Source organism: Carettochelys insculpta, chromosome 7, assembly GCF_033958435.1.
Source record: "Carettochelys insculpta isolate YL-2023 chromosome 7, ASM3395843v1, whole genome shotgun sequence".
Classification (NCBI taxonomy): domain Eukaryota; kingdom Metazoa; phylum Chordata; order Testudines; family Carettochelyidae; genus Carettochelys; species Carettochelys insculpta.
The window spans coordinates 21,300,235-21,325,642 of record NC_134143.1 but is presented as its reverse complement, the minus strand read 5'-3'; the positions used below and the strand labels follow the sequence as shown (position 1 = coordinate 21,325,642).

General features: G+C 44.0%; 1 protein-coding gene across 1 annotated transcript in view; it reads right to left on the bottom strand.

Annotated features, from left to right (window-relative positions):
- Window positions 1-21,623, bottom strand: part of LOC142016043 (synaptotagmin-15-like) — a 31,091-nt gene extending 9,468 nt beyond the window's left edge. The window contains exons 1-8 of the mRNA XM_075000107.1: window positions 20,995-21,623; window positions 14,109-14,319; window positions 12,720-12,862; window positions 11,788-12,083; window positions 11,116-11,286; window positions 9,582-9,705; window positions 4,318-4,497; window positions 205-3,611 (exon numbers count right to left, since the gene is read on the bottom strand). Coding sequence (XP_074856208.1) covers window positions 3,475-3,611; window positions 4,318-4,497; window positions 9,582-9,705; window positions 11,116-11,286; window positions 11,788-12,083; window positions 12,720-12,862; window positions 14,109-14,319; window positions 20,995-21,001 — 1,269 coding nt within the window. The 5' untranslated portion in view covers window positions 21,002-21,623 and the 3' untranslated portion in view covers window positions 205-3,474. The remainder of the gene's footprint in view (window positions 1-204; window positions 3,612-4,317; window positions 4,498-9,581; window positions 9,706-11,115; window positions 11,287-11,787; window positions 12,084-12,719; window positions 12,863-14,108; window positions 14,320-20,994) is intronic.
- Between the last annotated feature and the right edge of the window lie 3,785 nt (window positions 21,624-25,408).

Genomic DNA, 25,408 nt, shown 5'->3' with positions numbered 1-25,408 from the left:
TTTGGAGAGAGCTGTAGCCCAGAAAGGTGCTTGTGAAGCCCCCCTCCCTGAAAGGTGGCAATTTGGACTTACAATAAAATAAGTTTCTGTTTATCCCAGAAGGGGAGCAAGTTTTAGTTAGTTCAGATGGTTAACTTACTCTACAAGCAGAGGGAAACAGAGGCACAGAAGGGAAAATTGGTATGATGGCAATCAATGACATACATTTCATAAGGGCTGGTAGCTTCTCCTCAGTTGTCAGGTGACTCTGGCAGTGTTGGGAATGGGAGAAGCTGCAGAACAAAATATAATTTGACCTGTTCTCTCACAATATGTCTCTGCAATTGTTAACCTCATTTATCATCAGTCTCTCTCACTGTGAGCATGGTTCTACTGAGCTCCCAGGGGACCTTTTGGAATTGGTTGGACTTTTTAAACTGCTCAACAGAGAACAGTTTCCAGGAAAAATTAATTTCCTAATGAGTCAATATGTCTGCCACAACAGAGGAAATGCTTATAAACTAGCAGTAGAAGTGAGCTGAGACAATACCGAACAGACATTTTCTTTTAGTGCTGTCTGACGTAAAAAGTTGTTTACAAGTGAGAAACATGGTGTTCTTCAAATATGCATCATGAGGACCTTGTACAGAACTAAAGGGTATTTTTATTTAATTCAAGTGATAGCAAATATTGTGAACAATGCTGCATCTTAGACTAACAACTCAGTTTTATTTTCTTTGTGGTCTACTTTTAGGGTGTGGATTAATTGTTTCATTTACTTACCGTCAGCTGTGAATATTTGTGCTTTCTATATTTAGGAAGTGAGGAGATGCCAGCTAGAAAAGTGACTGAGGAATGGTTAAATATTAGTTATTTCCTCATCTTTACTCCTTGATAAACCTTTCTCAAGGACAGTAAAAGATCAGTGGGCTAAACCCCAGCTGGTGGGACTCTACTGATTTCAAGTCAATGGAGCTGACATTTTACACAAGCTAAGGATCTGCCCCCAGTTCTATCATGCCTCTTTTTTGTGGCTTTGTATTAGAGCAAGAGTATTGTTTCATGAGGAGTCAGAGGTGACCTTTCCAACTCCTGTTACTAAGATTAGCCTTGAAGAGCAATTCCAACACCCATGACAACGGCGCAAAAGCAAGGTTAGTAATGAGTATCCTTTAAGCCCTACAGATCCATTTCTCCGTCATTTCATTTAGAATCAGCAAATAGCAAAGCTTATGTTGTCACAGTACTTGTCATTTTGTCATGTAGAAGAAGCGTGAATAAAGCAGACAGCATTAGTGCAATGTATTTTTTTACTACCTACTGGATACCATGCAGCAAGACAGACATAGATGTGCTGTCAATTTGAAAAGTGCAAACAAAGAAACAAAAGTCCTCTTTCTTAAACTAGCAGCATTTACATTAACAGATATAGTACATTACAAATCTAAATTACATAAATACACAATATCTAGTAAAACCAAACTAACTGAAGCTCATTATTGTTCACCTTCATTTGCAACCAAATTAGTTAGCTTTTACTAACTTAAGGGAGGATGCACAAAGAATAGATTTATGCGTCCATGACAATTTTATTGTAACAATATCATTATCACACTTCTGTACACTCATCCCTCGCTGTACGAGCACACTTGATTCTTAATTTTTTGCTCGTAGGTGAAAACTTGTAAGAGGACACTAAATTCCTATTAAAATACTTGTAAAAGACTCTGTTTGGGTCCAAGTGCTTGGAGTGGCAGCAGGTGGTGCTACTTGTGAAAGGTAAGTGAACGTGGGGTTGTGAGGGGGTCAAAGGCTGGAGGCAATTTGGGGCCATGAGCGGAAGGGAGGGTTAAAACCTGCAGGCAGCTGAGGTGGAGGAGGTGGCGGCTTGTTCCTCTTGGCTGCAGCAGAGGTACCTGGGGGGAGGGGTGCAGGGGCCAGGGGGTTCAGAAGGGAAGGGGACAGGGTGGGTGTTGGAAGCAGGTTGGGGGGCAGGTTGTGTGGACAGCTGTGGGCTGGGGAGGGGATGTTGGGACTGGGGAGGCGGGGGGGCGGGGAGTTGCCACAGGAGGAGTGTTGGGAGCGGGTCCGGTGGGTCTCCCTGCCCCCTGGCCAGGGACCCCATGGCCAGCTCTGCTCCAGCTGCAGGGCTGCAAGTCAGGGATCCTGCAGCTGCCTCATATAAGTGGGGAAGTTCACTTGCATAGGGAACAATTGTAAGCATGTGTCCCTCATTTTAGCGAGTACTCGTAAGTAGAGTACTCGTTAAATGAGGGATGAGTGTATATTGCTTTCCTCATCAAATTACGCTTGCTGCATATTAGACTATTTTTAAGCAGTTTTGGGGGAAAAACTGAGAAACCAGATTTATGCAGTTTTGGGGACTCAATGCTACTCTTTCAAAGCAGATGTAATGAAGTCAGGTACTTTACAAGTTTCTTTACATAACAATTCCAATGTGTCTTCACCCCTGATTCACCAGTATTGGACCTCCTTTGTACACATTGTCCTATTCTTAACAAACTGTGCAATATGAGCATCCCCCATGACTTTTACCGATTAGATTGAAGCCCCCAATATATTTTACTTGGGATGTCAGGCAGATTTGAAGATACTGTACCACTGCCTGTGTTAGACCTATTTCAATCATGTTACCAGCTATGTTTTCAAAAGGAAAGGTGCTCTGGTTCCCAAGAGAGCTATACTTTTGACGTATTAGGTTAATTATACTGTATCCTGTTTGAAAGGAAGCCTGTTTTTCTCAGCTAAAAAGATTACAGTGCTGGTTGAAACATGTACTAAATGTTTCATCAAAAAGCAGGTTGTTGGTCTCGTTTATCATTTTAGGTTAGACCAGAGGTCAGCAACCTTTCCAAAGTGAAGTGCCAAAATTTGACCTTTTGACCTCTATGTATGGTCTGAGTGCCAGTGCATTTGTCCTGGATAATTCAAATATTTACAGTGCTTACTGTATTCAGCTGACCTATTTTGTGCGTGATAGACACCACTATGTTACTCCAGGTCTATGTCTGTGGCACTCCATTAATTTCAATAAAGCTATACTAGTTTACAACTAAAGCAGGGGAGTGGTGAATCAGGCCCCATATCCTTATGGATGATTTTTATCTTTTTTGGGTTCAGTCCACATGAGGAAATTAGTGACCACAAACCAAGATTAGCACCTCAAATAACTGGTGACAGGATTAGAGTGCTCATGTTTGTCTTTCTGATTTGTGTGATCGACTGTACGTTTGACCAAACAGTAGTAGAAGAATGCTCTGGAGGAGGGGGGAAGACTGTTTCAGCCTAGGAGAGACCGAGTTTTCTGTAGTGTTTTGTGGAGGATAAGGGTTAAGTTGTTGGCTGGTTGCAGAGGGCAATGGTGGAAAAGTTTGGTGTGCATGTCTTTGGAGTCAGAAAAAAAAATAAGAGCCTCTACATTTCAAGGAGTCCTTAATCTTTCAGGTGCTGCTTAGAGGGAGTGATGATGCTCAATTAGGTGTTGCGGCAGAGAGCATGCCACCGTTTAACCAATTCCTTGGGCTTGCTGATCATTTCATTCCAGTGTTCCAGTTCTTTGCCCCTGGTGTACATGAAGGGCCCAACCACAACACGACCCAGCAGGTGGGCTTCTGAATAGAAAAAAAAAATGGTTAATGGCCAACACCTCTTACTATGTTCTTGTTAGATCCTTACCTAGGAGTGGAACAACAGCATTTCTTTTATTATCTGTATAATATGAGTATTTTAAATTAAAATTTCAAAAGTGTGTGCTGTTAAAAATGACTGTTCCCCCTAGTGACCCATTCCCAATATGAAAGGACAGGCTGTCCTCTGTCTAGATGACTTCCTTATTGATGTTGCTGTAAAGTTAAGTATTGGATGAGTCTGAATGTGGAGAATTTCCAAATGTCACTCTAGTATCATATTAGGTGTTTAATTTAAAAAAATCCTAGAGATAGATGATCTCTAAAAATACATATAAACAGTATATCCAAACAGACTAATTCATGTCTCTAAAATGATTGTTGTTCATTTTCTTCACTGTGAGACCTCAAAAACGTACATAATTAGGATGTTATGGAATGAATGACACCTAATGTGTGAATTATATTTAAAACTTTTGCTTTTTAAACATCAGCTCTTCTAAGCTTTCTTCTGGTGGATTAGTCATCTAAGCCTTCTGAAAATCCTGACTCTCCAGTAGCTCCTGATGGCTATCAGTGCTGCTTACTGTGACTCTTGCTTGGCATTATCAAGGGTAAGCCTTGCTTCAAATGTACAAGAACCTAGGAAGAGGTTTAGTATATTTCAGACACAGTAAATTCTGTTTCTTACTGTCTCCCTCAGTGCTCTGGAGCACAGACAGGCTCAGGCTTGCTGTATCCAGTTCCGTCTGGTCTGCTTTGAAGCTGAAGGTTTCATTATAGACTGGATTGGGAGATCCCAGAACAGCTGTTGTCTTTTTACATTTAATGAATTTATTGTGGTTCATTAGGGACACTTTGATGTACACACCTGAAGTGGAAAAAAAAATTCCCAGGAAAAAAAAAATCAACACGTCAGGGGTACTTGAGGGAAAGGGGTAAAGATAATTCACAACAATTTCCCGATTTCAGAAACTACATTTAAAACAAATTAGATCATAAAACGAATTAGACAAAAGCCTAATGAGACATGCAGAGAGGCAGTGATATGCAATGACGTTATCAAACGAACACAAACTCGTTCAGGCAGGCAGCATCCCTGCTCCTGACAGCTCTTGAATAGGTAGTTATATCTCACTGACTTTTTATATTCCCTTGAGTGGATAGGTAAATTTGCAGAAAATATTGGCAGCTGAGGAGTAAAGAGGTGTCTAGTGGCAGTTTAAAATTTTCTTTTTGGTTGATGATTTCTACTAAGAGACCTTGCAAAATAAAAAATATGGGTTGGATGGGGGAAGAAGAGTGCAAAAAGATTTTTCTTGCTTCCTGCCTGAATTGAACCTTATCCTCAGCGCTGTTCAGACAACTTCTGAAGAGCCAAAACAGCCTCAAAATTATTTCATTTCCCCTCTTTATCTTCAGTATTGACTGAGAAGCATAGAAGAAGCCTGATCTTAGTAGCTAAACGGTAATATTTTCCTGAGGGAGAAATAAGAGCTCTCCTGCTGCAACTGTTTGCTACTCTGTACCATTAATTTTAAGACAAATGAAATCCAGGTGAACCATCATTTCCAATCTTTATTACAAAACTATTTACCTATTTGCAAGCCTAGTCCTGTACAGGTTGAAACTCTCCAATCCAGAGAATTTGCTGGACTATAGGAGATCAGTATTGTCTAGCTGCATCACCAACACGTCCATTACTTTCTGGCTCTTAGAAGACATTTAGAGGTAAATTAGAGATACAGAACAGAATATAAAGACCCAGGACTGGTGTCTGTAAGCAAACTTTATGGGACTATGGGAAGCTTGGCCACATCCATGATAAGTGGTGATCCAGCTAACTAAAATCATGCCAGAATATGGATGTTGCCAGATGAGAGAGTTCTGGATTAGAGAGGTTCAACCTGTACAGTGTGATTCACTGGGAAATGGTAGGGGAGCCCATTCATCTTCAGAGTAAAGACATAATCCCACTCTCAAACTGTAGTTTTTGAAGATAAACTCTAGAAATTGCCATTTTGAGTCAGACCCAAGGCCCCTGTAGTCCAATATTCAGCCCCTGAATAGGGGGACAAGAACCCAGCAATAGGCAAATGTAAAACCCCCCTCCCCCCATCCCCCATCTCCAGGCATAGATTTCCCGGTTTCAATTCTTAGGGATTAACTTAAATCCTGAAGCACAAGATTTTGACTGATGTAATTTCTCAGTTCCTTTTACCTCATATCTTGGTTTTACATGAATAATGTTCTTTTCAGTCAACAGCTGACATATGTTGATTGTGCTGTGCCTTAAAGAAGTTAGCCCATAAATCTCCTACATTAAGCCTGGCTCTAACCATGCCTGATTTTTCACAAACACTAAAATCACTCAAGCTTTAGTCAACCAGTAAGCATTCCCATGTTGACCTACATCTTGCTGTTAAATGAAAAGCTCCGGTTCCCACGAGCAGTTCTTTGGAGAAGGGATCTTTTCTTTGCTCTGCATTTGTCTAGCACTCAGCCCACTGGAGTCCCTACTGGTTCGTGACTGAGGATCCTAAATACTATAGTTATACGTATAATCATAATTAACACCGATCAGTACAGAAGCAGAGAACCTGTAAATGGCAAGTGGTAAGAGCCTTCTCATTCAAGTTCTTCCCTTTTGGATTTGCCACAGTCTGCAGTCACTCAGTCAGCTGTAGCACTGGGCATTGTCAAAGGAAATAAAGTCTGTTTGTTTAACAGTCTTTAAATGTTAGCCATTTACCATAGGGAGTTGCTTATTGACAGCATTTCCTTCCTTCCTTCCTCCTGGGGAGCCTCCACTGCTCCTGGCAAGGCACTGTTTACTATAACAACATGCAAGAACCTGGCATCAAATTAACACAGCATCTCAGTGACCAATGTGTTGGAAGAAGCAAATTAATCTGACTCTCACTGCTGCAAAATTTAAAATCCTACACTTTGGGTGAGAGCAGAGATGAGCTGTGAGAGGAGCGCACACATGTGCGTGCACACACACACACACACACACACAACGTGAGAGTTGAAGAACCCCTATGTTAGCCTTTTCCAACCTCAGAACCCTACAGTCACCTCATGTGCAATGCATCTCCCAGAAGTTGATTGTATTTCTTAACTATCTGCTTACTTGCTAGCACCCATTATAATAGTTGCTTTCTGCCTGTCCGTTATTTGCTTCTTACTGCAGAGGCACAGCCTATTAGGTCAGGACTTTGCTTACTAGAAAGGTGGGTATTTTCAGCGCTACTAGTATATCACTCCTCTTACAACAATCCAGGCCTAACCAAGAAAAATTCATCTCTATATAAAAAAAAACAGAGACAGCATTGATTCTGGAGTTAATAGCATGAGTCCCACTGCTTGGAGGTTCCTAGATATCCATACAAAGACAGCTCATCTCCATCAATGAGACTGTCACTCTAAGTGCTTTATAATTACTGTTACTGAAGATCTCTGTAGAGAAAATTAAACTGTACTCAACTGTGCAGGCAAATCTTTTATATTGATTATGGTTTCTTTTATCCCTAATCACTTCACGGATCATTAAAGGTGGACTGAAGACTCACTGCTGGATTCAGAGATGTATTTGAATACCCACCAGTTCAAGATGTTTGGTCTGTGGGTTTGAGGACTGCTGATGGGGAGCAGGGGGCAATTGCCCCAGGACCTAACAATTTAAAAGGGCCTGGAGCTCTGGGCTGCCATGATTTGTCACCATGACAGCAGCAGTGGCCAAAGCCCCAGGCCCTTTAAATCACCACCAGAGCCCAACACAGCATGGTCCAGGTGGTGCTAAGGGCTGGCTGAGGAAGGCTAGCCTTTTACTACCTTTGGGGTGGTGGGAGGGCAGTTCTAAGCTCACAGCCACATTAACCAGGTGGGTTTGATTTGGTTCAGTCTCTGCATACATCAGGTCAGAAATGCAGCCCCCTTGTCTACATTCCTCCCCACCACACCAGATTGAAGGACACCAACCAGCTGAATTTTACTACATGAAAGGCTGGAAGAGGAAAGCTTAGCCAAGGACATCAGGGCAAACCATTTGCATCCACAGTTCATTGCAGACACAGTCCTGAAGGCCTACTTATTTGCAGACAAAATATTATGCCCCACAACAAGTGGAGACCATATTCAGGCCTATTTCAAGGACAGGCCCTATTTATCCAGAGCACCAAACAGAATCATAGAACACTAGAACTGGAAGGGACCTCAAGAGGTCATCGAGTCCAGTCTCCTGCCCTCATAGCAGGACCAAATACCATCAAGTCAGTGCTTCCCAACCTTTTCAATAGACCTCCAATCACCCCCTGCAAACTGTTTTCAGACCCCCATCAAAGCCAATTCTAGCTGTTATGTACAGTTCATTAAATGAAAAAGAAAACATAATTAACATTTAAAATTATGCATACTCATGTCCAACTTCACAATACATCACACAAAGTCTCCACAACACAGATTTTTGGACAGCACTTAATAAAATTATTGGAAGGTATTTAATTTAAAAATAATAATCAATTGTAACTCTGCAATTTATTTAAAATTTATTTTCTATGACTGTTTTCATTTATCTTTTATTTTTTTCGTGAACCCCCTGCTGTACCCTCACTGGTCCCCCAGATCAGTAACCACTGATCTAGATCGTCCCTGACAGCTGTTTTTCTAACCTGCACATAAATATCCCTACTAATGGAGATTCCACAACCTTCCTATGCAATTTATTGCAGTGCTTATGCACCCTCACAGTTATGAAGCTTTTTCTACTGTTCAGCCTAAATCTCCCTTGCTGCAATTTAAGCACATTGCTTCTTATCCTGTCATCTGTGGTTAAGGAGAATAATTTTTCTCCCTCCTCATTACACCCTTTTAGGTACTTGAAAGCTGTTTATGTCCTCTCCGTCTTTTCTTTTCTAAACTAAGCAAACCCATTTCTTTCGATCTTCCCTCATAGGTCATGCTTTCTAGACCTTTAATAATTTCTGTTATGCTTATCTGGACCTACTCCAATTTCTCCACGCCTTTCCTGAAATGAGGTGCCCAGAACTGGACACAATAGTCTAACTGAGGCCTAATCAGTGCAGAGCAGCTTATATTCACAGTGGATCTATATACTGTAAAAAGGTGACTGGGTGCTCACCAATGGCCTCCTTTCAATAAAGGGCTTATGTGATTTCAAATTACTAAAAAGAACAGCTAGGATGTGGCCTAACCCTAAGAGAATTTCAGTGTCTTGACAGCTATTACTTGTCTACTAACAGGCTATATTAATGCTGTTATAAAAATATGCATTTTAAGCCTGCATATATTTTTCTTGTTTTGAAACGTCAAAGATAATTGTATCTTTATCCAAAGCTACAAGTTTCCTGTCCCCTTCATTTCTTGTGCTTTTTCTTACCATCAGTCTTAGTCTTGAGCAATGGCTATGTTCAAAAGGTTTCCTTGCACTGTGAGGTCTATTCTACCATCAGTCTACATGCTGAATTCCCAAAGACAGCTCTGAAGTGCCAGAGTTATGTCAGTACTTCAAAAAAACCTTTGCTTGTAGGCTGATCAGTGTGAGAAACAACATGTTTTCCCTGGATATGCTCTATGGACATGCTCTCTCAACTGTGACGCCACATTTACTGGTGCAATGCGCCACCTGCAGCTTCCTCCGACTGTAATGGAGGCAAAGCAAAGATCAGGATACAACTAGATTTGTCCAGTGTCTTGCCTTCTTTTTATTTCTCTCCTCTCTGCAAACCAGTTTCCCATCCAGTGAATGATGCCCATAGCCAAATCTAGTTAGCACAGGAACAAAGCACAGTTCGCTTCTGTGCAGAAATTTAATTCTCCCTGGTGTTTGGTCATTCAGTGGAAGCACTTAATGTAAGCATGGGGAAGATGGACAAGGAAGAAGCATACCAGAACAGGATTCCAGATGTAGCAACAGAGGAAGGTTATACTCACTGGCAGCATGTTGATTCTCATCCTGGAATTTTAATCCCTTTGCTCTCAGAACCACTACAGTAAGACGGCCCAGATAGTCGTTGTAGCTGAGAGAAAACTGGATATCACCATACTCTGAAGGAGGCTTTGGAAGCAGAAGGTCACTATTAAAGTTCATTGAAAATGCTCTCTTTTCAGTCACGTGTACTGCAAAGCTGTGATTTCTGCTGCTTTAAGAATGTGAGATGAAGCCTAACATCTCTGTTTCATGGCTCGAGGTAATTTGAAAGGAACAATCAGATGCTAGTAGAATTGCCTACCTAGTAGGTATTTCTCTATGGTTCTTTGCAAGAGAGTCTGGTTTTATCTCTCCCGCTATATCCTATTTGTCCTTATTCACATAAATAGTTCTTTACATCAGTGAACCGGATTTGACTTTTTTTTCTGTATCCCCGTCTCAGCTGTGCCTCCTAGCCACTGAACATTACCAAGGAGTCATTTTCTACCTTCCCATCTCTACGCTCTCTCTCTCTCTCCCCCACACCCAGCCCCTGCACCTCCTTGCACCTCAGGCAGGGCAATCATCACACCTCCCAGGCCCCCAGCACCAGAAGGAGTAGTACTGTAACCCTGCACTGTAAGAGTAAGAAGTATTGTCACTGATTAAGGTTCTGGTGCTTCTCAGTTTCCTTAAGGGATGGTCAAACCATCCTGCTGTGTTATGAAAGCATTAGCCACTAAGTCATGTTAACACATAGGAAAAAAGTTTCCCTGAAAGCTCTCTGATAGCTTTCCTGCATTGTATCCCTCCTGCTCATTTGGAATACAGCATCATTCATCCTGCTTTGTGCTGAGCTTTTCTCATGCCCCTGTTAATTCATAACAGAAGCAAACAGCTGCAGGTGTTTTTTTCCATTTAGCTTTTACACCTCATCCTAACGTTGGGGAAATAGCGGTCTGCAAATGCAGCCATTTCATTCCAGTGCTAAATAATATGGTGGGAAGCTTTAAACTGTTATTTATAGTGTTGCATGTGATTCCCACCCCCCTGCCGGTGTGTGTTAGGACCCCTGGTTTACTCTAATCCCCTAACAATCCCACATTGGATCTTGCCTTTATCTGCCTCATCTGTGCCTCTGTTCTGTAGAACTCTATATGTTCTGTAGAACTCCCTGGTCTCCACAATAGGCCTGTTGTGATGAGAAAGCTCAAAAATACCACACAGAGTGGTACAGGTTGAACCGCTCTAATCTGGAACTCTCTCATCCAGCAACATCCATAACTGGTAGGATTTTAGTTAGCCAGATGACCACTTATCATTGGTGTGGCCAAGTTTCCTGTGGTTCCATGAAGTTTGTTTACAGCCACCGGTCCTGGCTCTCAGTTTTCTGTGAAGTTATTTAACTGTAAGCAGTGGAAGTGTTGGTAATGTCCTAGGCACTATTGACCTCCTGTAGTCTGGCAAATTCTCTCATTCCACTCCAGTCTGGGTGCCGGAGGAGAGAGGTTCTACCTGTACTTGCTTAATAAATTTACCCCTTAATTAGTTTTCTACCTCCAGGTTTTCTGCTTCCAAGTCTCTCCAAATTACTAGTTTGCTGTCACTGGTTAATGTCTCATTTTTCAAAGGAAAAATGACTTGGCCTAGCAGATGGTGCTTTTTCTGTTTATCGACGTGGTAGACCAAAAACTTCAGAGTCCGTTGATACAATGTCTTACTAGAAACCTGCACAAAAAGAGGGAGAACATCTCAATATAACAATGTATCAATACCACATATGTGAGAAAGATATCGCTGAAATATTTTAAGTCATGCATTCCTTACTTAAAATCGGATATACATTCATATGTCTTATTAGCAAAACAGCAACAATAATCTACATCCCAATATGCTCACTGCTTCTGCTGGCTTTTGAGGATGTATATTTCTTTGTATAAATGCACTGAGAACTATGACTAACATCAAATATTATAAAAATCAGAAATTAAGATGTCATTATCTATGCTGTTCGGAGCAAAACAGTGGAGATGAAATATCAAATAAGATTTGTTTGACTTAGCTTGTACGCTTGTTGGGGTATGGGACCACCTCTGTGTGTGGGGGGGCGGGTAGGAAAGGCCTGCCATGAGATGACAGAGACCTCCTGACTGCATAGCTTAGTGATCTCGTTTCTGTGATATCCAGCATGACACAATAAGTGTACCATTCCAGTTAAAAGGCAAGCACCTGAAAAATAAAATTTTCATCAAACTGAGGATTGAGGGTTTTGCGTTTGGTTTTGGACTGCAGGTAATGCCTTTCATCAGGTAACAGGTAAATCTTCACAAAGGGACTGCAGGAATCTGTAGGAGGCTGCAGTTTTCTAGCTTTTATCAAGGATACCAGAAGCCTTTCTGCCTCTTGTTCGTATTGCACTGAGAACCAAAGACGGCCAATGTTGCACTCAGGGAAGTCTGTCTCGCTCTTGTCTTCAGGAAACTTGTACAACTCTGGGTTGATAGACCCTATAACATATGTTCCAGCTTTGATAAATAAAAAAACAAAACAAAGCAAGTTAACCTCAGACTACAGCAATTTTTCTTACAGCTTCTATCTCCTTAGGTAAACCATATAAAGCTTTTCTATATTTACAGTCTGTGCATAAATTCTGCATTTCAATTCCTTTTCCCTCAAAGGTTAAGAACAGTTTGTACAATCCTCTCTTTTCTTCTTAATTTTATTATGGAGGCTTCTGTTGTGATTCCACCTTGGACAACTTTGGGGGAAATGCAGTTACTGTTGTTCCAGCCCTCCAGGGTGCAGCACATACTTCTTTCTAAAAGTGGGTAGGCATGCCCCTCGTGGAGATGCAGCACTGACCAGACACACCAGCTCTGTATGGAAGATCCAAGGGGAGACTTCTTTTTTTGTGCTCTACCCTCTTCCTTTTACAGGACTGTAAGGGGTGGCCACAGTCTTACCCAATTCCTGTCTAATCATATAGTATGGTATTTGAGGCTATTATTGTAGAATACTGTAGTGCACCTACACCTAGTGATTTTTATATAGACATATATAGATATAAAAATGTGGCCAGTTAACAATTTGCAGTGTATAATATTTGCATAGTTCAAGCTTCCTTTCCAATAATCTGTCCCACCTTTGTAATATCATCATACCCAAGGAGTGAAAAGAACACCGAGGCCGGGACTCAGGAGTCACATAGGGGTCGCTCTCCTCCTGAACCAGCTCTCCATTTGTCAGGTTAATCCAGTCTCGCCCATGAAATTTTGGTGGAATGATGAACGGAACACTTCGCGTTCTGCTCAGAACAACAACAAACTCTTCCAGTTAAGCTGCAAAAACCAAACTCAATCAAATAGTACATTTAGCCTTGTTGTAATTCTGTAGTTTTGCACAAATTGTTTGTAGCTGCTTTGGCCCATAAGTGGACATGATAGATAATGCAATACCCTTTGTTTAACTCATGAAAAAAATTGTAGAAAGTTATTTATTGGTATAGAGGCAGCACCTAAAGATCCCATTTGTGGCTTTGTTACAATGGTCACCTTATGCACAATTAAACTGTCAGTCAGACCCTCTATAATTAATGGTTCAAAGAAAAAAAAGACTCCATTGCACTTTCTTGTTGCAGAGATTGAGATCAAGCACCTCAGTGAGTCTGTGTTTTTTTCAGTCATTCTCAACCAGGTGTGCCTCTGGGGTACTTAACTCATTGAGAACAGTGGTTCTCAACCTGGGGCTTGCAGCCCTGTGAGTGTTTGTGGGATGGATTCGGAGGGGTGGGGGTTGCAAATTCAGGGCTGGCATTAAGAAGCAGCAAGTAGCCCACAGCATAGGGATTCCCTGCAAAGATAAATTACAAGCTTTAGCCTGGGATGGCAGGCACGGGTATCAGACAAGGCTCACAAATTAAAAACAGACTCCGTATCACACAATACAAATATGTACAATACTTATATTCCAGAGGATTTACTTTATAACTGGTAAAAATGAGTAAATAAGCAGTTTTTCAGTAATAGTATGCTGTGACGTATGTATTTTTATGTATGATTTTCTGTAAGTGAGTCATTTTTAAGTGAGGTGAAACAGGGAATACTCAAGACAAATCAGACTCCTGAAACAGATCATTGGAAAAACGGAACTACTTCATGAGCTCATTGATCACACACATCCCAGACTCCCATATCCAAGGTTCCCACTGCTTGGTTCTTAAAATATTTCATTGTAAGGACCCCCAGGAAAGTCCATGGATCAGAATTTGAGAACTGACAAAGCTACACATGTTCCACATAAATTTGGTTTCCCCAGCTTTTTTATTGCATTATATACATCACAAATTAAGAATTACACAGCTGAGGTTATAGTATCAGTCAGTTAACCTAAAGAGATGATCCCACTGCATTTTACCTTTCTTACACGATTGATTCCACCCCTACCCTACACTTTTGGTCCTGTCATTTATTGTGTCCTGCAGTTGGGTCTCTAGCAGGGTGAGAAAGAGGTAGCTTGATAAACAGTAGCCCATAAGAATAAAGTCTAGTCACCTTGTGCTTTTTGGTTGAATTATGGAAGATGGTTGAGCTAATGTCTGATCCTGCAGACTGGCATCTGGATGTGTTGGTGTGACTGAATTGGTGAGTTCCTCATAAGAAGATAGGAAGCATATCTTCTTCCAAAGCAGGTACACAGCTATTCCAATAAGGATGAGTAAAAGGAGTCCTCCTATCACACCTCCAGCCACAGCAGCTACCTGTTCTGATTATAGGGAAGCACAGGTAATGGGATCTTCAGTACATATAGGGGTTTTAGACAGGGATATTGAAATTTTAGGGAACACTCCAAACTGAGCCTGTTTGCTGAAGGTGGATTTGCTTATTGCAGGAACACTGGAAATAGAATTTAGACCTCTAAAGCTTTGTTGGAGGCCATGCAGAGAGTGGACTATACTCCTCCAGAACCTAAGGATTTTCACAAACCCTCACCATCTCCCACTCCAGCTTCAAAGCACAGTTCTTTGACCTGCCTTCTGTAATATAAAAATGAGCTTTCAGAACAAAACACAGCACTGCACCCACTCCCACCCCGATTACATCTCTTAATACTCTGCTAGAAGGTGATCACTTATTATGGTGATGGGCATGGAATAAGAACACGCATAGAATACAAGTAAATGCACATTTCTTATTTTTATTCCGATTATAAGGAGAGATTTTGTAATACTCCCTTAACAGAAAAACAGACTAGACAGTGGAAGGTAAAACAGCAGGCAGCATGATATGACATTACTTTGATTTATTTCCATTTCTCCAATGTTCAGTTAAGACAGTGTGTCCAAATGAAAAAAAAAAGCCACCAAAGTTTAAAAATAAAACAAAGGAAAGAATCTTTTAGAATAAAGGAAGTTTAGAAACAAAACAGAATTAAAGGATACATATGTTTCCTGATCTGGAAAGATCAACTCAAGCAGGTAATCTAAATATTGTATTCTGAATCCTGATTTTTTTTAAGTAACAATGAAACTCTGATGGAACAGTTTTATAGCCAGCAAAAATGAAGATAATTTATCAAAATATCAAAACCAAGAGGTGGATGCTGATAATGGACCCAAATCATTGGTATTCCAGGGCTACTTTTACCATGTTTGCTGGGGTACAGAAGATATAAAGGCTACGTCTACACTTAGTAAAAACTTCTAAATGGCCATGTTAATGGCCAGATTGAAGAATACTAATGAGGCACTGAAATTCATATTCAGCGCCTCCTTAGCATGCCGCTGGCCGCGGCACTTTGAAATTGCCAGATTTCGTTCCCACGCGGCTTGTCTACACAGGAGTCCTTTTCGAAACATTGAAATCCACTTATTCCTATGAGCTCAAGTAACTCCAATTTCCTTACCCAAGTGATGGCTTTGCCCCTCGTGATATGTTTTGGGGGTCACATGAGCTGAAGCCACAAAGTCTAGAGCTGGAGCTAAACTTTCCCAGAGTTTGGTGGTGTTTGAAATCAGGCTTTGCTCTGATTTCTGAACTGTTCTGGTTGTAGTTGAAGTTCTGAACTAGATTCTAAATGCTTTGTTGGGTGAGAGAGGGGAATCCTGTATTATTTGGACAGCATCACAGTCTGCTTTCAGTAAATAAAACTTTGATAACATATTTTTTCAGATTTTTAAGGGACCAAGTAGTATGAAGTGACTATCTCTTTTTCTGGTAGAAATAACCAGGGGAGACATGTGGGCAGGTATGCCAGGCAAGAGAGAGTTCACCCTGAATTGAGGGCTGAGGAAGTCACACCCCTTCTGTCTTACTGGGCATGCTCCAGGTGCACTGGTATAAAAGAGAGCAGCTCAGCTCAACTGGGGCTTACTGCCAGGCAGGGAGCATGTGCCCTGCATGCTCCAGACAAGCCACTGCAGGACCCTGGGACAGAGAGGCTGCAACCCAGGCTGAAGGCAAGATACTCCCAGCCCAGAGGAAGGGCCTAAACTAGGAAATTGAAGGTAGGTTCAGGGATTTCTTTAGATTCCCCTCTCACACTAGTGAATTATAGGTAGTCAACACCAGTATGGAGTCTGACAAGGTTCTGAAATGGCTCCTGAAAGCCAGCAGCAACAAGCCATCCAACAACAACAGCAATATGCTCAGTTGTTGCAAAATGGAGATAAATGCAGGAGATGGCCACCCAGCAGCAAGCACAACAGGGAAAATTTTTCTAGGGGAGTGTAGTGAGTCAGTATGGCCTCCTGCAGACCCGGAGGCAGGGGAAGCTATGCAGAGGCCCTGGTGGGCAGGGCCGGAGTCAGGAGACCAGAGGCCTGCCCCTCAGAGGGCAGGGCCAAGGGCTAGAAGAGCCAAAGGCGGGACTCAGGACCCATTCGGGCCTGGGCCTCCGGGCAGGGAGGACGTGCCTGCACGAGCTCCTCGGAGCTAAAGGGAGAGGACCTGCAGCCGCCCGGCCAGGCCGGAAGAGCAGGCCCCCAGAGGCTCCACGCAATCCTGGGTCCATATGCCCCAAGGAGACTACCCGGACTTCCCGGACCTACCAGGACCTTCCCGCCGGCGGAGACCCCCCGCCTTGGAAGAGGCCCCGGGAGCGGGCTGCCCCAGAGTCCCGGCCGATCCTTACAGCACTCAGACCCAGGACCGCCTTGCGTCTCCTATATTGCCGCCGCCTGACTACCCTAACGACATTATTATGGACGATTGGCCAGAGCCCCCGAAGGTGGATGACCCGGAGGAGACCGACCTGGGAGGACTCCTCGACCCGATGGACTGGGACCTGCCGCCAACAGAGGGTGAGGTAGGAAGTGGCCCGGGGAACGACGCTCACGAACCAATGGCAGTGTGTTGCGGTCTGGATCCCCACTGCCGGGGTTGCATGTGAGCGACACCCCCACCCCCAGGGCCCCGGGCCGGGTCGCAGTGGAGTGGGAGGACCTGCGACCCCCTACCCCCTCCTTGACAGGGCCAGCCCGCGCTGAGCCTGTCTGTAAACCTTGTGTTGCTGCCCCGCCCCAAACTGAGGGCTGGGCCGGTGTTTAAACCTTGTGTTGCTGCCCCGCCCCAAACTGAGGGTTGGGCCGGTGTTTAAACCTTGTGTTGCTGCCCCGCCCCAAACTGAGGGCCAGGCCCAGAACTGTATTATTACTTGGGACTGCTGCCCTGCCCTGGACTGAGGGCCGGGCCCAGAACTATACAACTCTCGTGAACTGCTGCCCCGCCCCAAATTGAGGGCTGGGGCCTGTATGGTGTTGTAGCGGTGAGCCGCTGACTGCCCGAATTGAGTACGGGCTGGTGCCCTAACCCCCTTTTTTGTTGCCGCCCACCCTAGACCAAGGGGCTGGGCGTCACTGGACGTGTTACAGGGAGGCTGATCTGGGGGTGTCTCCCACCTGGACTCCTGCTGAGACTCATTAAGATGGGTCCAGAGATGATCCAGAGGCCTTTCTCATGACTTTTTAACAGGTGGCCACTGTCACACAATGGCCAGCTAGACCACTGAACTATCCTTTTAATTCCTTATTTAATAGGGCCAGCCAAGGCAGCCTATTATAACTTAGATTCCTTCCTCCCGTATGCCCTGCTCTATGAAAAATTGAAAGCTGTTCTACTGAACCAGATGGTACTTCATCAGGAACGATACCCTGCTGGAACTAGGTCATGAGTGGACAAGACAATGCTTGGCAATGGCTACAGCTGACCAATGGTCTAGTGCACAGGTAGCAGAGGCAGTGATATTGGAACAATTCACCCAAATCCTCCCTGCCAGAGGAAACAAGGTCATAGACACCACTCCATAACACTTATGGAAGCGGTGAGGCTGGTGGAAGTCTCTCTCTGTGTAGCCCATGGAATGCCAAGCCCAAAAGGCAGAGGGACCCAGGGGGCTAGGTCAGTCAACCAGAGGGCAACCTCAGTTAGTTCCCCTAGGACAAGGTTGAGCAAACTCCACAAATTTGGTAAGTAACCAAGGGCCACACTCTTCCATATGAATGGAGGAGATGTGAGGTCTGGGCTGCAGGATGGGTACAGAAGGTAGCTTGGGGTCAGGAATTAGGGTGCAGGAGAGGGTGTGGGGCCTGGGAAGGGGTAAGGATGCAGAAGGGAATTTCAGGGTCTGGAAGGGGGTTGTGACCAGGAGCTGAGGTGCAAGGGTTCAGGTTGTGACCTGGAGCAGGGGATTGGGGTGCAAGGTCTCAGAGGGGGTATGGGTGCAGGAGTTGGGGTGCAGAAGGTTTGGGTTACATGAGTCATAAGGGCTAAAGGGGGGGCAGCAAGTTGTGGGAGGGAGGAGCTGGGTGTCAGAAGCAGGCTATGGCTGGGAGCTTTCACCTAGGTGGCTTCCAGCCAGCAGTCTAGCAAGTTCCTCAAGCAGGCTCCCTGCCTGCCCTGCCCCTACATGCCTCTCAGCACCTGGCAGCCAACATACGGACTTTTCGGAAAAATGAGTGGCATCTTTTTCTTCTAATCTGAAGACAGATTGAATATGTATTGGTGTTTAGACTATGATTATCATAATTGCTTTGGGAAATGGGAAAATTTTTGGCCTGTTTGCTGAGGATTAAGATTATTCTTGAATGTCTGGAGAGCTGAATGGGTAGCCTAATTTTTGAACTGGTGCATAACTGATGTTTGGAGAAACTGGCAATTCAGGCATCTTCTGTTGAGCAAAGAACTTCTGGAGATGCGTATTACCTCTCAGGCTTAGAAAACATACTCAAACTTCCACTGAGACGCTCTGAAATAGCTGTTGGTATATTTATATGGACTGGCAAATGTACAAATCTTATCCCTTGCTTTGGGAAGAGAGAAGTGAAGTGCCTGATAAAGGTAAAGCTTTTAGCTAAATTTCACGAGAAAATGTACACTGGTAAAAAATGGAAGTGTTCACTTCATACACGTGATACCTGCACTGCAAATATTAGTGTGCTTAATGTTTTATTCTCCATTCTGATATATGCATAGTCGAAAGACAAGCATTGCAAAGGCCATAAAAACTCAAGCCACTTATCTTCATTGCTACATATTATTTTTCAATTTAGCTCCTTCTCTTCATTTCTAAGTACTCACACCCTGTGTTTTGCTTACGTAGCCTGCACATGCTGCCTTACACCACAGCTCCTTTATTGTCACTGATGGCTGTGTGGATAAGTACAACAGCCATCCATGGAATGCACCGGAGTAAATCCAAAGAGAAGGAGCCCTGTACTTTTGTGCAAGTTTGGTGAGATTAATTTGTTCACTGTTGAATCACATGATTAAACATATCTGACCAACTTGCCCCATCCACTGATGGAAAATTAATTTGTATTCATATTTGTGTAAATCCAAGGGAATTTTAATGGCCTCAACTGAGGTGCTCAGAATTCACACCTGTGTGTCTACAGCAGAATATGGCTTTTTCTTTTTTAAGTAGTTTGCCTTATCTGTTGAAACTAACAGCACTAACCAATAAATTAAGAGGACAGTGTTGCATAAATCAGAAACACAGCCCTTAAAATAGGTGTGATGTGTGAAAAATATTTATATGATGATTAATTATCTATGCTGATGACACTGGTGTCTTGTATCTGTGAAACAGAGCACAGGAATTGGGGATGGGAATAATTAGTAGAACATTAAGTTAGTCCCCCTCAATCACTTGCTCTGCAAGGATGAGCTAACAAGTATAAGATATTAACCCTGATTTTAGTGAACATACTATTTTGCTGTGGAAATTTTGTGTCTTCTTCAGGCTTATAGTTTCTTGTTTATTATTTACAAAAGTAACTGTATATGTAAGCTTTCTCCTCCCACCACTCCCTGTCCTTTCAGCTGCTTCTTGATAAATCTGCAACTGTAGACATAATACCAAATAAATTCCATTGTGGCTATACCATGAGAGAAACAGATTTTAAGTCACACAAATCTCAGATCTGCCATGTAGTCTCTCTTCATTGACATTAGTTTACACGTCAGCCCAAACCTTTATGGCAGAAGTACAGAGTATTTTTTGGACAAATTCATCAGCTTTTATGTTTCCTTATTTGCTTACTCTCCCTTCCTTACCTCCGTTATATACAACAGAATCTGAGCAGTGATCTGACAGGAAACTAAGCAGTAGGACATATTATAAAAAACAAGTGGGAAACACGAGAATAAGAGGGATTGTGCGTCATCAGTGGGGTTCTTAGGAAGAACTGAATAGCTTTACAGAGGTTTATGCTCATGCGTTTTTTCTAGAGAAGAGTTGGAGCTTCAAGGTTCCACTCTGGATCACTAAATAAACATTCCCAAAGCAAAGAGTATCCTGTTATTTGAGAAGCATGGCCTCAGGATGGAGCAGGGCAGTCCCCTAGCACAGAAGCTCCTGGGAGGGTTCAGCTACCGGGGAAGTTAGTCATTTGCCAGAGAAGCAGTGTGGACGGGGCAGGATTTCTGATAAGGAGGGAAATTTAAAATTGGGTTCACAAGAACCTATATCAGAAAAGAGCAAGTATGAGACAGAAGCAGGTACTGGAGGGGTCCTAGCCTGGTACTGACATACTAGGTGATTGTTTAGTATCCAGACCCTTGAGACATAAGTGTAAGGTGGCAAATCAGGGAGACAGCTGCGCCTGTCTGTTCCCTTGCAATGGTCCCAGGCATCTCCCTCTCCTCAACTGGGCTGCAAAGTGTCCAGCACCAGCACTGACCTTCCTAGATGGGCAGGTCTGAGCACTAGGAACTGGGGGTACTGTGGTGCTGGAGCACCCTGGGCTTGAAGTGGTTTCCATCCCACACAGGGTTAACAGCACCCCCCACTATACAAATTGTTCCTAGGCGACTGGTCTGTGGTGTGGGGCTGGCAGTGATCAGAGCCACACATTGTACCCCACTGGCTCCCCTTGATTGCACCCTATGCTGCCTGGCCAGGGGAATGTCATGGGCCCTCCAGGCCAGCCCCAGCACTTACCAGACATGGGTCCTGTGGTCCTCTGATGCTGGGCTGGATCCTTTGTCCCTCAACTTCACAGGCTCACTCCCATCTCCCAGTGTCTGGCAGGGAAATCAGCTCCTTGTCTCTGGTGAGCAGTGGGGTACCAGGACTCCCTGCACCAGCAGCACTAACACAGTCCCAAGTCTCTCAGGTGCCAGCTGCTGACTTTTTTCCCCACACACATCTTGTGTTCTCAGGCAGCAGCCAGAGATTAGGGAGCGGGAGGAACAGAGTCCCTGGCCACTGGTTCTCCTTCTCCTGCTCCCCAGCCTGCTTCTCCTCTAGCTCTGTACTGAATGGGCTGCAGGGACCTGCCTGCTCCTGACGGCTGGGCAGGGACAATGGAATAGGCTGTGCAGTCAGCCCCGCCCCCTGTCTTAGGGGTTTACAATAAAAGCACCAACAACAAGCTGGTTTCTTCAGCGGTTTCTCAGTCCTTTAAACTGTACTCTTCAGTTGCGGTGCATGGGAAGGTCCCTTGTTCCTGCCTGCTGCTGGGAAAGTCACCCGGACTTTATCAAAGCAATGTTTGTTCAGCAAAGAAAACAGCCCTAGTCTGAGTTTATTGAAGTGTATAGGCATCTAATGGGGTTGGAGCAGGCTATTAAAAGGGAGTTTTCTGCCTGCAGCCAGAGAGATGCCCTCTGCAGTGAGTCAGTGAAAGACCTTGAAGCACTCATTTGAAACTGAGCTTAGTTGAAAAAGGATCAAACTTCAGGGCAGGGACTGTAGCAACTGGCAAACCTGGCACTGGAGCCAAGGTTTTTATCGGGGAGCCCACCAATTATAGTGCCAGCCTGAGAGTCCAATTCTGCCCCTGACGTGCTGTGGACCTAGTGCTTTGCCTCTTTGCCTTAGCTTCCTCCTTGTTAAAATGGGGACTGATCTTACCCTCCTTCGAAAAGATCCTTGAGTCTTAGTACTATAAGTATGCAAAGTTTATCAACTATGTGTATGTTTCTTAGTGTAAACTGTGATAAGCTGGGTCAGTTGCATTAACCCCCATAAAGAAGCACAGATATTCATTGGGGAGGGAGATAAAGGTGGACAACCGCAAACACTATGGGTAGGCCCAGACTTCAGGTGTATGGACAGTGATTGGGTGAGAGTTAGGAGTAATTGGGGCTCCCTCTCCCTCCTCTAGCTAGCCTTATGGAGGGTGGGGGCAATGGATGTCTGGCCAGAGGTCCCTGGAAAAATGGGGGTCCCTGTGAGCCCACCTGCTCTGCCTCACCTCTCCCCACCCCACCCCCACTTAGGACTTGTGCATCTTCTACGAGGTGCTCCTCAGCTGGTGCACTGGAGCAGGGGAAAGTCCTGCTTCCTGGCTGGCGTGCTGGGCAGGCAGAGCAGATCAAAAGTTGGTGCTGGAGCAAGGGGCTGGGTTACTAACTGCGTGGATTGCGGTCCACCTGTGGCTATGTCCCTGCCCTTCAGCAAACAGCCTGGTATTGGAGTCCCAGGGAGTTACCAAAGACAAGGAGCCCCAAGATGCCATCACCTGGACTATAGCTTCAAGAAACCTAGTAGGAAGTGACCGAGAAAGTTGGACTGAGTGGTATCTTCTACCTATGTAAGGGCAGATTCCCTGCTGACCCAGTGACGGACCTCTCCATCACTGTTAGAGCCCTGGGTCAGGATCCAATGGAGTTGGGTGAGCCTAGGTCCCTATCTACCCTGGCTGCCACTTACTTTGGGGCTGGCCCCTTGAGCTGGGTACTATACCACACTGCAGTACATTCAGGGCCACTCTGTTGACTCTGGCCACTCACTGACACTGCACAGCACTCCAAGGGCCACTCTATTGATTCTGGGTGCAAGGCCACACCACCCACTGCTCCCAGGGGATCATTGTATTTGCCCCAATAGGCAATGCAGCCCAGAACCCAAGGCCCACTGCTTTGACTCTTTCCACTGGACTGCACAGTTGTGAGATCCAGGACAGGCTGGTAGACTGTGATGTCAATGCATCCGAAATTCACACCAAACAGGGAGATGGGTATACACTGCCACATGCTCTCCTATGCTTTTTCAAAAAAAGATGTCATCTGAATCCTTGTAGGAGTTAACAGGGGATGAAACCAATAGGGTTCTAATGAAATTAAATCAGATGCTATGTAATTTACTCTAAAATCCTATTAGGCTTCATTAGAATAATCTTCTTTCTGTAAAATCCTAGGGCTAGAAGGGACCTTATGAAGTCATCAAGTCCTGCCCATTGCCTGAAGCAGGATCAACTCTAACTAAATTATTGCAGCCAGGACTTTGTCAAGCCAGGACTTAAAAATCTCTAGGGATGGAGATTCCACCATCTCTCTAAGTATAGCATTCCAGTGCTTCAACACTCTCCCAGTGAAATAGTTTTTCCTAATATCCAACCTACACCTCACCCTCTGTAACTTCAGACCATTGCTCCTTGTTCTGCCATATATCACTACTGAGAACAGCCTCTCTTCATCTTCTTTAGAGCTCCCCTTCAGGAAGTTGAAGGCTGCTATCAAATTGCGTCTCACTGTTCTCTTCTGCAAACTAAATAAGCCCAAGTCCCTCAGCCTCTCATCATAAGTCAGCTGCTCCAGTCCCCTAATTTTCATTGCTCTCCACTGACACACTCCAGTGCATCCACTCCTTTCTATACTGGGGGGCCCAGAACTGGACACAATACTCCAGATGAGGCCTTACCAGTGCTGAATAGAAGGGAATAATAACCTCCCTAGATCTGCTGGAAATGCTTCTTCTAATGCACCCCAATATGCCGTTAGCTTTCATGGCTACAGGGGCACACTCTTGACTCATATCCAGCCTCTCATCCACCAGAATCTCCAAGTCTTTTTCTGCTGCACTGCTACTTAGCCAGTTGGTCCCCAGCCTGTAACCATGCTTGGGATTCTTCTGTCCCAAATTCAGGACTCTGCATTTGTCTTTGTTGAACCTCATCAGATTTGTTTTGGCCCAGTCCTCCAATTTATCTCAGTCATCTGAACCCTATCCCTATCCTCCAACATATCTACCTGTTCCCCTAGCTTAGCGTCATCCACAAATTTGCTGAGAGTGCAATTCATCCCCTCTTCCAGGTCATTAATAAAGATGTTGAACAATAGTGGCCCCAGAACTGACCCTTGAGGTACCCCACTTGAAACGGACCACCAACCAGACATTGAATCATTGATCACTATCTGTTGGGACCGACCTTCTAGCCAGTTTTCTATCCATCTTAGTCTATGTATCCAATACATACAACTTTCTTGTTCGTAAGTTAAGGAAGTGGGACACTGTATCAAAAGGTTTGCTTAAGTCAAGGTATGTTACATCCATTGACTTCCCCATGTCCACAGAACCAGTTACTTCATCACAGAAGTTAATCAGATTGGTCAGGCATGACTTGCCCTTGGTGAATCCATGTTGTTTACTCTTGATCACATTCCCCTCTTCCAAGTGCATCAAAATGGATTCCTTCAGGATCTCCTCTATGATTTTTCCAGGGACTGAGGTAAGGCTGACCTGTCTGTAGTTCCCTGGATTGTCTCTTCTTTTTATAAAGATGGGCACTATATTTGCCTTTTTTCCAGTCATCTGAGACAACTCCCGATCTCCGCAAGTTTTCAAAGATAATAGCCAACTGCTCTGCAATGATATTTACCAGTTCTCTCAGTACCCTTGGATGCATTAAATCTGGACCCAGGGATTTGTGTGCATCTAGCTTTTCTAAATAACTCTTAACCTGTACTTTACCCACCGAGGGCTGCCCACCTCCTTCCCATACTACATTGCCCCGCACCATAATCTGGGAGCTCACCTTGTCAGTGAAGACTGAGGCAAATAAATAAACACCAAGTATTTAATCTTTTTCCCATATCATCTGTCACCAGATTACCTCCCTCATCCAGTAATGGTCCCACACCCTCCCTGATAACCTCTTATTGTCAACATCCTTGTAGAAACCCTTCTTGTTGCCCTTCACATTCCTTGCCGGCTACAATTCCAATTGTGCTTTTGCTTTCCTGATTACTCCCCAGCATTCTCCAGCCATATCTTTATACTCCTCATTAGTCATCTGTTCAAGTTTCCAATTCTTATACACCACCCTTCTTGAGTTTAAGCTCACCAAGGATTTCCCTGGTAAGCCAAGCTGGTTGCCTACCATATTTGCTTTTCTTACTGCGCATTGGGAGAGTTTGTTACTGTGCCTCCAATAAGACTTTAAAATACTGCCAGTTCTCCTGAACTTCTTTCCCTTTCATATTAGCTTCCCAGGGGACTCTTCCTATCAGTTCTCTCACGGAGTCAAAGTCTGCTCTTCTGAAATCAAGGGTCTGTATTTTACTGCTCACCTTTCTTCCTTTTGGCCAAATCCTGAAATTTACCATTTCATGATAGCTGCAGCTCAGGT